This window comes from Adiantum capillus-veneris, chromosome 3, assembly GCF_014529385.1.
Source record: "Adiantum capillus-veneris isolate H3 chromosome 3, ASM1452938v2, whole genome shotgun sequence".
Lineage (NCBI taxonomy): Eukaryota > Viridiplantae > Streptophyta > Polypodiopsida > Polypodiales > Pteridaceae > Adiantum > Adiantum capillus-veneris.
The window spans coordinates 17,382,482-17,397,373 of NC_140933.1; the positions used below are offsets into that span (position 1 = coordinate 17,382,482).

General features: G+C 42.7%; 1 protein-coding gene across 1 annotated transcript; it reads right to left on the reverse strand.

Annotated features, from left to right (window-relative positions):
* Positions 1 to 965: 965 nt before the first annotated feature.
* Positions 966 to 2,205, reverse strand: LOC147460546 (protein transport protein SEC13 homolog B-like). The gene has a single exon (XM_086507951.1). It carries the CDS (start codon positions 2,075 to 2,077, stop codon positions 1,160 to 1,162), a length of 918 nt encoding a protein of 305 aa, XP_086364077.1. The 5' UTR covers positions 2,078 to 2,205; the 3' UTR covers positions 966 to 1,159.
* Between the last annotated feature and the right edge of the window lie 12,687 nt (positions 2,206 to 14,892).

Sequence of the window (14,892 nt, forward strand, 5' to 3'; positions counted from 1 at the left end):
ACAGGTTGAGCAAGGGTAGGCCAAATACCTCATGAACCTACATTTGCAACCACATCTAATACACAAAAGAGGATTCATCCAGACCTTCCATCATCCAAAAATCTAGTAGAACCCCCAAGAGGAGCTTCTATCTTTGAGAGCTTACTTGATGGTTTACAAAGACATCATGCAAGGGACTTGCCACAGTTCATGAACAATCCAAAGGGCATACCAATCTCATCGTCCATTTGGCGTTGCACTCACCAATCTACCGCGTAGGGGTAAGGCTTTCCAATAACCTTCATGGACACCAGCATTGGCAAAGCCAATCACCTGCTCTACAAGCATCCACCCGGTTTGCATTATTGTTCCACATTGGAGCCAATTTCTTGCAACTAGAGGCATCATCATCATCATCATCATCATAATCATCAAAGTCACTTGGACATCACCTCATCAGCCCGGACTCTCCGAGAAGCCTCCACCTCTCAAAAGTACCCCTACGCTCTATAGACATTGTTCGGAAGTAGGTTTAGCATGTCCAAGTGGCACATGGCATGCAAACAAGGAGTGGGAGAGTCCACATTAGACAGACCACCCTTGAAGAATTCTTTTGACCAACACAAATGACATCCCACTGGGATGCGTGCGAGAGGGAGCCACCAGAGCGCACTGAATAGCAAGAGTGCTGGGATATAGACCATCACATAGGCATAGGAGGGCAATTCTAGACATTAAAGCCAGACACCAGAGAGAATTACACAAGAGATGGCAGCAGGCAACCAGGTTGCAATTGTCGAGTCCTTACAAAGGGCTCAAACACGTATACAATACAATAGATAAACGAGCAATTGACCCCAAAAAAAATTTGTTTGAAAGACTAACTTTTTCTATTAAGAGCAAGCAACTTGATGCCAATCATCATGCAATGGACACGTTCAATTTTGCCACGCAATGTTGTTTCTAACTACCTCTTACTCTCACAGTTTATTGACAACAACACATGCAAGAGCATGTTGCATTGACAAATTTAAAAAGCAAGTCCACTGTATAAATGCATCTGTCTCAACCAAAAGGAGCACGTACATCTTTCAACCTATTGATGATGTCTAAGCAACCAGAAGCTGAAATATTAAAAAATTTGAACTTTTTCATATCTACTGCAAAAAGGTACTTCTCACTAAACAGTTGTGACAGAGGTCCACTCCCCATCCACAGCTTCTTTCCATAAAGTGACATTGTTGTTACCATCAGCTACTGCCAAGATGTTTCCAGTGAGAGACCAACTGACTCGCCAAATTGGGGTCTTGAAATCATTCAAAACTTGGCCTTCCCAATTTTGCCCTTCTTTACCTTGTGTCCAGATTATGACAGTGCCATCCTGTGAAGCACTAGCTATGGTGCTCTTTGGTAACCCAAGATTGGGAGCCCATGCAACATCTCTGACCCAATCAGTATGCTTGGAGAGTGGAGGGAAACAGTCCATCTTCCACTGTCCATCTGCAAACTTCCATACCTTAACAGTATTGTCACATCCACCAGAGACTAGCTTCTGCACAGGGCTGTAGTAAGGACCAATTAGAGAACCTGGGGCAGCTGCAGGAGACCACGACACAGAAGTAACACCGACACTGTGAGCTTGGGGAATCTTAGCCTTGTCCCAGGATCCATCTTCCCGTTGTGTGAACACGGAAATCATTCCATCGGATGAACCGCAAGCAAGAATGAAGCCCAGTTCATAGGGGGCAAAACTGATGGAGTTCACAGATGCATCATGCTCCACAAAGACAAACGCTTGAGACCAGGACCCATCAGAGTTCTCTTTCCAGAGAATGACTTTGCGGTCATAGGAGCAAGAGGCGAGGTAGGGCCCAAACTTGGGGTGCGCCCAGGCAACCTGCCAGACGGGTCCCTCGTGGCCAGAGAGGGTAGCAAGAAGAGACGGGTTCGTAGCATCGCCTCCTGCGCCCAACCCGAACACCCTTATTGTCCTGTCTGAGGAGCATGTGGCCATTCGCTTGCCGTAGTAGTCCATCGCCACGTCGTGCACCACATCCTGGTGCCCTGATTCCACAGCCCGCGAAGAGATCTGCTTCATTCTCTCTCTCTCTCTCTCTCAGATCTAACAAACGCAGAACAATGACTGAATGAGTAGAGTTTGCGGTCTTTGAAATTGTTGAAGTCGCATTGAATTTGAGCCTGGATACACACTCGACGGGCGGGCATGCATCACACTAGCTGCAAAAATATTTTCGAGAGCCTGTCTATTTTTGGGTGAGCTGGCAAAAGCTCAACCCTCTGGGTATCAGGGAACACCTTTTGGCCTCCATGTCTACGCACCCAATCTTGGGCACGTGATCTATAACCAGCCGGAGAAAAGCAGTGAAAAGTGTATGTGCCATTTCAACACTTCTCAAATTGTTATGCTATAATTAATGGCTAAAATATTTATTGATTGAAGAGGAAAAGGGAGACGGCAACAGAGTCATCGAAATGAAGCGATCTGAGAAAGAGAAACAGAGTTTTCATCAAATTATGTGAGATTTTTTTCACTGATAGTGTATTGAAGTAGCAATCACCGCATTTCAAAAGTGTACCTCGCAAACCATGACCAAAAGGGTTAGAGTTTTGTTAGGTCAATATTCATAATCATACCAAACATCGATATTATTATTTCTTTGTTGTTTCATTTTTATGTTAAAAACATTGAAGTTTCCTTGCATTGGAGAGTTTACACAATCCTCCCCAAAATATTGTAATGTATGGGAGTGTGCATGTGTGAGTGTGTGCAGCAATGGAGAAGAGAGGATAATAGGAGACCTTGTGTTTGCAGGGGCTAAACTCACTCTCAATATGTGAGTCCCCTTATTCTGTTATGTACATAATGAATAAGTATAGTGGGCGGGTGCTTGGCCTAACTGGCCACATGGGGATTTACCCAACAACCTCCCACGTAAAGGCCAATGTGGCTGTGAGAGAGAAAAGAGAACCATACAAAACCTGTACAATGCCATCATAAGTATGACCTTAGGCCCACTGGCTCACTGAATTTGTGTGTATCCAGCTCTAATTATAGAGGAAGTATAGAGCGATCGACCACATACTCCTCCTTAAAGGCCGCACAAATCCCGCAGGTATCTCATTGTACACTACAAAGTACCCCTATGCTCAAGGCCAATATTAGCCATTGCACGGCTGACTACTCCCATTGCAAATGCAATCTCAAGTCTCGAGAACGGTGTCTCGTACATGAGACTCCCGAATGCTGATACAATCCTCCTGGCAATCTCCGTCAATCTAACCATCTCAGACAAATCTGGCTCAGAACTCCACTCATGAAAATCACCTTGACACTTGAATTCTGATCCTTGGAATCCATCCTTGTGTCCATCACGTGTCACATGCGTACCAAGAGCATTTGTCTGTCTTGAACCCTGTGTGGCAAGAGCAATGCTTAGCTCCAACTCACACGCATCAGCCTTTGGCCTAAGCATATCCATGAATGACTAAATCGAGGCTAAATCCTCAGCACACAAGCCATCCATATTCGTCATCGAATCCACGAATGACATGCCCTGCTGGCAATTGGCTCAGCGTGCTCACAAACTAGAGCATCATGCAACCTATCCGCAAAGAAGACATGCCTCGTCTCTCTGCATGGCTGCGTACTCACGAAGAATGTGTCGTCTCGCACGTGACGTACTCGCATCACATGAATCGTGCCAACACTAGCATCTCTCGCTATGACCAGTTGTCCACGATGCAATATGAAATTGTGCTTGTCGAGCACTACCTGGCATCCACTGTCTCGTAAGTGACTCACAGAGATCAAGCTGTGCGTCAAACCTTACACATGGCATACATCTCGCAACATGTATGATGCACCACTTGGCAATTATAGTATGATAGCTCATGCACAAACTATGTCCAAGCATACCACTAGTATATGTGCTAAACCAATCACGACTCTGCGTGACATGAAATTTAGCACTCACATCTAGCATCCAATGCGAAGGTAATGTGTCATCAAAAGCCAACATAAGAACGTGAGGAGTAAACATGGAAGCAAAGTCGACATCTCCATCATGAGTAGCCACATACACTACATCTGCTCCCACTTCATCCAAAGTGATAGCATCCCTCTTGTGTTGTCTCATCCGCCGAAACAACGCCTATGTACATGCCATGTATGACCACAATGCCAACACACAATATCTCTGTGTTTGCAAGATCGCCCTTTGATTATAGGCATCTCCTCTAGACTCATTTGTGCCAAAAGCATTGCACAATATTTTCCATAAATCTCTAGATGTACATGCATCCAAACCAATGCGATAGACAAACTCACCAAGGCGTAACATGATCGTCAAACGTGCAAGCTCATCCAAGTTCTCCCACTCATCGTCAGTCATAAACTATGGCCTAGCATCACATGAAAAATTCGGTAGAGTTTCAGCAGTATTTGGCTATCTAACCATAATAACCATACATGTCGTAAACATGCTCAGAACCATGAGGAAATCATGCACAAAATCTGCACGCAAGCATACATGAGCTGCCCCAAAGTTTCAACTCCCTAAACCTAGAAAATAATCATGTAATCCGAAACACAAAGTGCATCAACCGCACTCTATAAGCGAGGCATATACTATCATAAACTTGGATGCAAACCAACCAAAATATGGCACAAATTGATGCGAAGAATATCATCCTACGAAAAGCATAAATCATGTGCATCTACATGGCAATATAAACGAGCATCAAGCATACACCAAATGTGTATCAAATGAGCATCCAAATCAGCTAAAAATTTAGCTCACAATCATGCCAGACGTGTTTGCAAAACTCTTTGCAATTATGTGCAGCACCATCGAAAATCTGCGCAATCGCACAAGTCAATGTACATAACCTGTGATGAATTTACTCTCGAATCCTGAGAGTCCACAAGAATGCATACATCCACAAAGTGTTCTCAACGTATGCACATAAATTTGTTGAAAATCTCAACCCACACTCTCTTCACTGAGAGAAAACATCAATGCCCAAAACAAGAGATTGACAAAGCTCAATCCGAGCTCTCTGAATGTAGCAAATCACCAGAATAAGCATATATAATCTTCAACTTTCTGAACACCTTGCAGCCAGTCAGTCCATATCTCTCAAACCGTTCAGAATTTGTAGAAACTCCCTTCTGCAAAGTTGTAGATCTATAAAAAAGAAAGGTTAGGAATCGCGGGAATGGATCTAAAATGGGTTGTTTTTACATGTCAAAATAGATTGTAAAAATCTGCCGCTGTGTACTTAGACCTGCAGGTAGTCTGCCAAACGTACAACAAAATCAATGCTGAATTTGGAAAAACTTTCAACTGGAAAGTTGTAGACCACGACGTTTCCAAGAAAATGGTTACAAATCAAGCTGAAAGTTAAACTTTTCTTAGCCAAAATTTTGCTACAAAACATTGCTAAAAATTTCACAGCTTCACCGCAATCTCCACCACAATGTTGTCATGCTCTCCGCATTCGCCACCACCATGAGCTCTGATACCAGTAGAAGTGCACGAGCGGGAGCATGTGTGAGTGTGTGTAACAATGGACAAGAGGAGACCTTGTGCTTGCAGGGGCTAAAACTCACTTTCAATATGTGAGCCCCCTCATTCTATTATATACATAATGAATAAGTATAGTGGGCGGGCGCTTGGCCTAACCGGCCACATGAGACTTGATCCCAGCACATTGAAAGATGCAATTCTAGCGCATCTATTCATTGCCTTCTCATCGTCAAAAATCAAAAGATAGTAGTGCTTACTCGTCATGCAATTGAATGCCTTTCACCAATGTACACAAGTTGCATTCAGCCTTCTATATGTCCCCACCATTGGAAATGAACATGATAGTGAGGTGGAGTGGCCAATGTGAAGGCTAAAGCTTAAGCTGCTTCACCAAGCTTTCGTTAAAATAGCCTTGCAATCAATGCATTCCAAGAGTCAACATTTTAAACACAAAGATCATGAAGAACTTCCATAAAGCTGCCACAATTGACACAATAATCGACCAAAGCATTGCAAAGTACAACTTGTTTCTCCAGCAAGCCTTGAGTAGAAATTTCATGTGAATCCTCTCACCCATGTGAAAATCTTGCATAAGGCCACATGCCTTTAAGGTTTTGAGCGTAGGTGATTGCATTCGAAGAAAGGCCTTCCCTTTGCATTGGGTTAAAACAACAAAGAGCTTCCTTGCCATAGGCAGGTTGGACATATCCTACAGTCAAGGCATTTCAAAAGGCGATATCCCAGAGAAGATTCCCATCAAGAACTTTTCATGCTTTTGTAAGGGCACCAAAATTGGCATACATATTGATGAAAGCACTACCAAGCACGACACTTTTCTCCAACAGCCCTAGACTAGCAATCTCAACATGACTTCTCTCACCCATGTGAATGCCTTAAGGCCACATGTTTTCAAGATGCAAGCATAGTGCTTGCATTTCAAGAAAGGATATACCAACCAAAGTACTACCAAGAACGACATCTTCAACAATCCCTAACTAGAAATCTCATCGTGAATTCTCTCACCCACGTCAAGAGCATGTGTAAGGTCTGCATCTTGTGTAAGGCCACATGCCCTTGAGGTATAGATGATTGTATGGGGAGGGAAGGGACGACATCCTCTAAAACTAGTACGCCTTGATTGACAAGCTTTGGAGGAGGTAGAGTGTCGGAATGAGTTCTGATATGTATAGTGTATAAGTTATAGAGAAGCAATAGCAAGAAATACTATAAATTTGTGCTGAAGGCAAGGTGCAACATCTGTATGTGTGCAAGAAATACTATAAATTTGTGTTGAAGGCAAGGTGCAACATTTGTACATGTATAAGTTTGTTGTAAAATATATAAGTTGTTGCTACATGGTTTGTTTCTTCTTTGTTGATTTTTGACAAAGGTATTAGACATGGAAGTTTATAGAAGGTGAGCTTAACGAAATGTCGATAAATGATATTGTGGTAGCGTAGCTGGTTGCTAGAATGGATTGTCTATTTCTCTGGATATTATTGCAAGACATGTAGGTAATGTGGACGGACTAGTATCTTGATCAATCGTTGAGCTGCAATACATTAGCAGTTCAAGCTTTCGAAATGGATCGGTTGTCTCACCAAACCGGGCATCAAAAAGGTCTCTATTAAAATGCCATGTGAATTTCTCATCAGTTAAGATTGCTCTCTTGTTCCCTTTGCATTAGTTTCCAAACTCTTTGACCATGTTGGAAAGTGCCTGGCTTGCTGTATTCTTGTCGAGGATGACCAATTTATCAAGGGCAATTTTGTAACCGTAGTGAAGCATCTCGATTGCGTAGGTGGTGATTCCAACAGTCTTTGTGTTCAGTATTTCTTGTTTATGTGTCTCGCAGTAGTTTGTTTGACTCGTCAAAATCAATGCCCAATGATAGCAGAATCTCTTTTTGTAACCCTATAGAAAAAGATAGATGTTGTAGGAGCAAGCAAATTTGTTAATGTTTAGTGTTTGTAATACAAGAATATGAAGAGTTCGAAGTACCTGCTGCCAACTTTAGCTCGCTATTTCTAAATTCTTTGTTCCGGTTGCTGCATTTATTGATGTATGAGTGGAGGAGCTGAGTCATGCGGAACCCTTCAATGAATGCACCCGGGGCCTCGCCAATCATATTTGTTAGTTGCATTTGATTTGAAGTTGGGTATACGGAAGAGCTGTTTTTTGTTTTTGAGGTAGCTGCGATGTTGATGAACCTATCAAATATCTGAATGATAGAGAAATATAATGGTTGAGTCTTCTAAATATTGAATGGCATAAAATGTAGCTACGAAATAGATTAATGGAAGGAATGGTTACGTGGTCGATGTCCATGAGGAGATGTTGGAGGTTGTTACTTGCTGTGAAGGATATCTGCATTCAAGAAAATTGTCGTCAAAGAATTGATTGTATAGTTCATGCACCGAATGAGATGGAAGACCCAAAAATAGTAGAGGACTTGTTTGTGAAAATGAGGGAGGAAATGTCTAACCATTGGGGGAGTGTTTTATTGGCCGGCCAGAACATCCTTGGAGTTGGAATGTTCAATATTTTGAGATGGCGTCTTTCTGTCACACGAGACAACATGACGTATGCCAGTCCTGGGGTGAAAGCTTGTTTTATAATGAGGATGGCTTTCTTTGATATTGTTGCTCCTTGAGATTTGTGTCCAGTGATTCCGTACGCGAGTGACAAACGGAATGTGTTTTTATGGAACCATTTGCAGTTGATTCCCTTTGTAGCATGCTTAGTCCTTTGTATTGTCATGGTGGCATTAGTGGAAAGTAACATTACTTCAATAGCAGCAATTTGACATGTGCAATCATATGAATAGGAAAGTGTATGACAAGTGGAGCAGTTCGCGGCACCTATAGACAAATTAATGTTCTCTGTAATCATACATCTAGCCCCAATTGCAGTATTGTCCATCTCATGGAATGCCTTGCCTTGGAGCCATTCCTGTAGTAATGGCTCGTCAAGAGCATTGGTCTTTAGTGGAATGGCAACAATATCGGATGCCAAGAAGGACTTTTGTAGAATCAAGTTATTGTACTTATATACATCCTCCCTATGAGTATATATCAGTGTAGTAGAGTCATCGATTACTCATAGGGATTCAATTTCATTAATTACACATTGCGAAAGCGTTTCTGCTATCTGTTGTTCTGTTGGTTGCTTGACACGGATCGTATGCAAGAACTGGACACAAGCGGGGTCTGCGGCATGGCGAACTGAGAAGGTCATATTGTGGGTAGTGGCTGCAGCGATGTAAGCTAAGTTTTGTATGTTGCAAACATGGCATAATGCTAGTGATGGCACACTGGAGGAAGTTGCACCAAATCCCCAAAAAGCAAGATGAGCTTCTGACTGAATGGATCGAGAAGCGTTCCATTACTGATGTTAACTATCTGGCAAACGACCATATTGAAGATTGTACTCGTTAGCATTGATATCTCTTCTATGATAATGACATTGGCACCATGTATGGCGACAAATCTTTCATCTGTGGGATGTTGTTTGGAACAAGGAATTCTCACCCTGGAACGCCTGTAATGACATGGAGGCCATTACTCAAGCCTGAGATACGACCAAAGAGTGCTTGTTGTTGTGAGGTCAGAACTGCATTGTTGGTCTCAACGAACTCTTGTAGTAGCTTTAGAATGCTAGCACGAGTTTGAGATACTTCTGGTTCAACTGTGTCATTCACCGTACAAGTGAGTGGATCTTCACGATTGAGGATGAACTTTTGTTTTATGAGGTTTAAAGTGTGTCCTGTATTTTCAGAGACGAGCATATTGCGTTGGGTGTGCTTGTTAACCCTCACAGCTCACGGACACCCTATCACCTACGACGGACGTTGTAACCTACGACGGACGTTGTATTATTTACTTGGTAGAGTCAGGTACCGGGCTTCTCGGTCCAATAGGAAAAGGGTAAGAGTGATCGTCGATGAGAGGCGCACTCTAACTGAAACATTCAAGGGATTAGTTGGCTAAGCATGGGTGCCCAAGTGTAAATGGGGCGAGCTCATATAAAAGTCAACTAAACCTAAAATTCACTCATTCTCTCATTTGTGCAATTGAAGAGTACTCTTGCTCCATCTCCATCTTCTTCTTCTTCATCTCCTTGTGTGTGTGTGTGTATGAGAGAGAGAGAGAGAGAGAGAGTGCGATCGAGCATTGCGGCGGCACGACGGCGACGAGGCGGTTGAGCGCGGCGTCTCCCTCTTCTTCGCGGCGAGGAATCCTCCACGACAGCAAGCGTAGAGCGGTGAGTGACACACCATTGCCATCTTTGAGCTTACTAGTTTAGACTTGTTGTGTGCTTGGAGTCATTTGTGGCTCGCACACAGTGTATCAGCAAGTTCCTTGCATTGACACGTGCGACATACGCGCACATTTTTGGCACCGTTGCCGGGGATCGCCATACACTAAGCTTGAATGGCACTTTGTGCTTCTTTTGTGGTGCAATTTCAATTGTAGGAAAGGTAAGGAAGGAGGGTGTGTGTGTTGAGAAGAAGGATTTTGTGTTACTACTGTGTATTTTTTTTGTTAATGGAGTTTTCAAAGGTACTGTGTTTTTTCTCTATGTAAGGTGTTAGTATTAAGGTTGTTAGTTCTGTGTAATGTAATGTACAGTAAGTAGGAAGTAGATATGTGAGAGCTAATAGAGTGTGTTAGTGTGTAACAGTAGGTGTATTAGTTGGAAGTAGGTAGGTAGAGTGTGTGTGTGCTCTCGCGCAGGCCGCGGCGACCTTATCCTTTAAATAAATTATATAAAAAAATTAAATAAAAAATAAAAAATTAAAGGTAGGACCGGGATCGGGAATATCTCCCAGACCCAAGCCCAAGCTCACGCTCAGGCTTAGGCATCTATCGCCCTTTAAAATTATTATTTTAGCTTCACATGTAGCTAAAAATCAATTTTTTGAGGACCAACGGAGCTTCATGTGACCGAACGTTGTGCTGTAAAGCACACCGCGACCCTCTGAGTGATACGCTCGTTTTGAGCTATCACACACTTTCACCAAAAAGAATCGATCATTAAAAAACATTAAAAAGCATTAAAAAATATTAAAAAACATTAAAAACGTTTAAAAAAAAAGAGTGAAAACGGATGCCTAAAAAAGTAAGCGGTTAACCTTCGAGGTTATTCACCGACGCTTGTAGGGTGCCAAAGGCACATGCATCTGCGCTCTGGTTGTGTGCTAGAGACGGAGCAACTAGAGAGAATTTCGACTTACGCGAGTTCTCATTATCCACCTACCTTAGGTTCCAGGCCCTCGGCGGGGACCCAAGGTAGTACAAACCAAGACCCGAACATAGCGGCTAGTGACTCTTCCTTTGACTACGACGTCATGGAGGGTTTCCCAATGCCTAATCCCAATAGCTCAAGCCAAGACATGCATGCCATGGGTCCACGGTCCGGGCCGAGCGTGCTTAGCCGCTTGAAGGAAACCTTTAGTAGAGCCACTCGCTCCAAACATGGAGCTAATGATGTAAATGAGGGGGGTGGGGAAGTAAATTCTCCATTCATGACCAACGTAGAGCCTATGCCCTTAGAGAATGTGCAAGAGAATACTTCATTCGCTTCACCTCCTAACTCTTCAGAGTTATTCCCCTCCGAGGTCATATTACCCGATGGTAGAAGCCTTGCCGAAGTGCAAGAGGTTGAGCGATATATCATTGCAGCTAGGGAAAAGGAAATTGAGAACTTACGCAAGGCGGAGCAATGAATAGAGTTAAATTCAAAAGCTCCTATGTCAATATCTTTGCTAAGAGAGCAATCGAGTGCTCCTTACTTAGCAACCGCTAAGGGCCAACCCCTAGAAAGCAACATTGCATCTAGTTCAAAGGACACCCCTAACACCTCAATCCTAGATGGAGCGTTCTTAAATGAGAACTGGGAGTACGAACTACAAACGGAAACTCTGACCGACCTATATACAGGTCATACCTATCACGTGGGTTGGTTAGATGTCCTACAATCCACAATGGGTGCTACTAGTGTGGAGGATCAACAACAAAGAGTTTTTGAGGTCATCCATAGGGTCATTGAGTTAAAGAGACATAACAAGGGGATCAACATGCCTTCAACGGGTCTCATGAGATTCTTGGATACAGGAAATGCTAAACAACCGACCTTATCACAAATGGAGACTCCCTCCGTAAGTCCGATGGATCCCCCATATGTTGTTTCACCAGGGGTCTCGGTGCAATCTGAGCCCACAAGTGATAGCTTTACCTTTCCAAGTCTAGCTCATGTTCCCCTTGATGACACCACGGCTACCATGCCCACCTCAATGATGGGCATGCCGAGAAACATGCCATGGACCTCATGTGTTAGTAAAGCACCACTACATGGTAGCTCAATGCCTGCAACAGTACCTACAAGTGTGTACCAATCCTATGCACTTATGGGTCATCGCACTCATGTATTCCCTACCCCTCCCATTGTTTCAACTACCTATGCTCCACAACCACAACACCCAAGCTCTTATTTCCATGGGACTATACCGGCTAGCATTAGCATGTCACATCCGACGTCTGCTATGCCTACGGCCACTCATATGAACTATGGACCACCACATGGCACAACATCGTACACAACGTGGAACCCAAGGGCTTCCTATGCGCCAAGCGCAATGCCAATACCTACTCCACATGTAGTCGCTGGAGCGCCTTCACCCACGGTGCTTGCTGAGTTTTACCAAGCACCGAGCAAACTTTATCGAGTGAAGAAAAAAACCGAGCGATATCTAGACTTGAGAGAGAGAGAGAGAGAGAGAGAGAGAGAGAGAGAGAGAGAGAGAGAGAGAGAGAGAGAGAGAGAGAGACTACAGCGAGTAAAACTTTGGTCAAATTAAATACAAAACATGATACTTTTGCATGAATCACTCATCATGATATCACAAGAGAAGGAATTACTTGTTGCCATTCTCAAGTCATCAACAATAATTTAGTGAACACTGATATCATTGTTGAACAACAAATTAATTATAACATTTGGTTTCATCAAGTACAAAACATGATGCTTTAGCATGAATCGCACTCATCATCGATGAAGGCATGTCTTTTATTTGGCTTGTCGGAGGTTTGAACATTGTATCGTGGATCTCGCACCATCCTTTTAGCCTCAACCTCAATGTACACTGGCAAGGCACTTCAATGAAGCAAAAATTGAACACATCAAACCAAATAAATGGACTTTGAATAGTGCAAAAAAAGATTTTGCAAAATCATTTAAAACCGCTTCAATAGCCACCCAACTATTGTCAAATATTGCCATGAGCATGCATAGTTTAAAAAGCAAAATTTAAGTAAGGAGAGGCACTCAAAAAATAACATGTCCATGACCAAAAGAAATGGAATGCTCACAAATGATCAAATGGGTTCTCAACAGTAGGTCTATTCTCCTCATCCACCACATCTGCAGAAGTTGAGGCCTCATGTCTGTCTTGCCCTCTGGATTGGGGATGAAGTAGAGATGATACATATGTCGAGATCAAAGCATCATCACTATCCAATGCTGCACAAGCACGTCCTGAAGAGAGACATGCTTTGAGAACAGGAGCAGTCCCACAACCAAACTCCAAACAAAGGCCCTTCGGCCTACATAAGAGCTCAACAAGACTAGCAATGAAGTAAGAGCTACATTGCATGCATCCTCGCCATGCAAGTCCAAAATCCATGACTGCGTAAGCGGACTCTGGCAAGTAGTGTCGCATGATGGTATCTGTAGGAGTCATGCCCATTGCACGAAACAATGAAATACTCTCATCAAGGTAAACCGGAGGTGGTGCACCTTGCCTATGAATGAAGAATAGCATTGAACTATCACACTGCAAAGAAACATGACAAACACTTAGAATGTTATAGTTTAATCATTACATACACTAGGCACAAAAGAAAAAAAAAATCAACCTCTTGATGATCTCCACCCACATCCACAAATCCATAAGATGAATGATGAATAACAATCACTTGACGATGAATAACCATGTTAGATGCTCTACTTATCTTCTCAATCCAATGAAAAGTATCACCTACCATATAGAAATCTGATTTTCAACAAATGCAAATAAAGCAACAATAAGGTTTGCTTAGTATAGAAGATATTGATACCTGCAATAGATCCCAAAACAACAAGCCATCCAGAATCTACCAATGTACTGTGCGTCAAATGAATGGCGGCTCTCACATGCTCCTCAGTGCAAGTATCCCATGGAGGTTGTGAGGGTGTAGAATATAGGACACCTCCAAAAGGCAAGTCAAGAAACACAAAATCAGCAGCCCATGGAATGAGCCTACCATCTCTTCTGTATCCACCAGCATTTGTAGACCGGACTCTGACCATATGCTCGTGTAGGGGCATCCATATCAACGGCTGCACACCAGAACAAAACTCACGTGCAATGGTAATATAATCCCCTGATATAGCTAAACATCTATGATCTCTTGGTGCCTGTAGAACAGTCTGCTCTCTAGGGAAAACAAATCGCATCGAATGATGCAAGCTCTGTGTGCCAATAGCATCTGTCAGTTATAAACAATGAGATCACCAAAGAATGGGTGCATTTTCATAACATAGTGCAATAAAAAAACAATTACAAGATTAGCAATCCTTTGTGAGTTAAGCAAACTATATTATTTATGGACGCACCTCTCATGTCAAGCTCCTCCTCTACCTCGTGTTGCTTCCCCTTATGTTTTGGTAGAGAAGCTATCAAGGAACACAACCAAGCGAAGATATTAGTGAGCCATAACAAAGAGATCAATAAAAGTACATGCTCACACATGTCATAAGATTAGTTAACCTTTTCTTTTATGCTCACACCTGTCATTTCTGTTGCAACGATTGTCTCGTGTTGCTTCCCTGTATCTTTATGGAGCGAAGCTGTCAAGAATACATTAATCATGCTCAATAGCCATGCACAAAAATCAACAAAGACTGTGTTATATCTCACAAAACATAGACAAAGTCATTAAAGAGACTCACATGCATGAACGGATCTATTATCATGTATGGTCTCGCTCCTTGCATTTGCATCAAATGTGTCAACAGCTGTTGAGGGATTTAAAGTCCGTTGTGCATTGTAGATCTCTCTCTCATGACCCAACACATAATTTTGATCCATGTCTATCCACCAAGGACAGTGATCTAGCTCCCATTGTGATCGATGATGCATAGTGGGAGGATACATGCTATCCTCACTATCAACACGGACCCAAGATCGAGCAAGCAAAGGAATGACTAGAATGTGTTGTTCCTCCGACAAATGATAGAAGTATCTAACAAAAAATATATAGCAAACTTTTAGATTATCACAATGAAACTCCCAAAATACAAAATAAAGTTACATTTTAGTGAC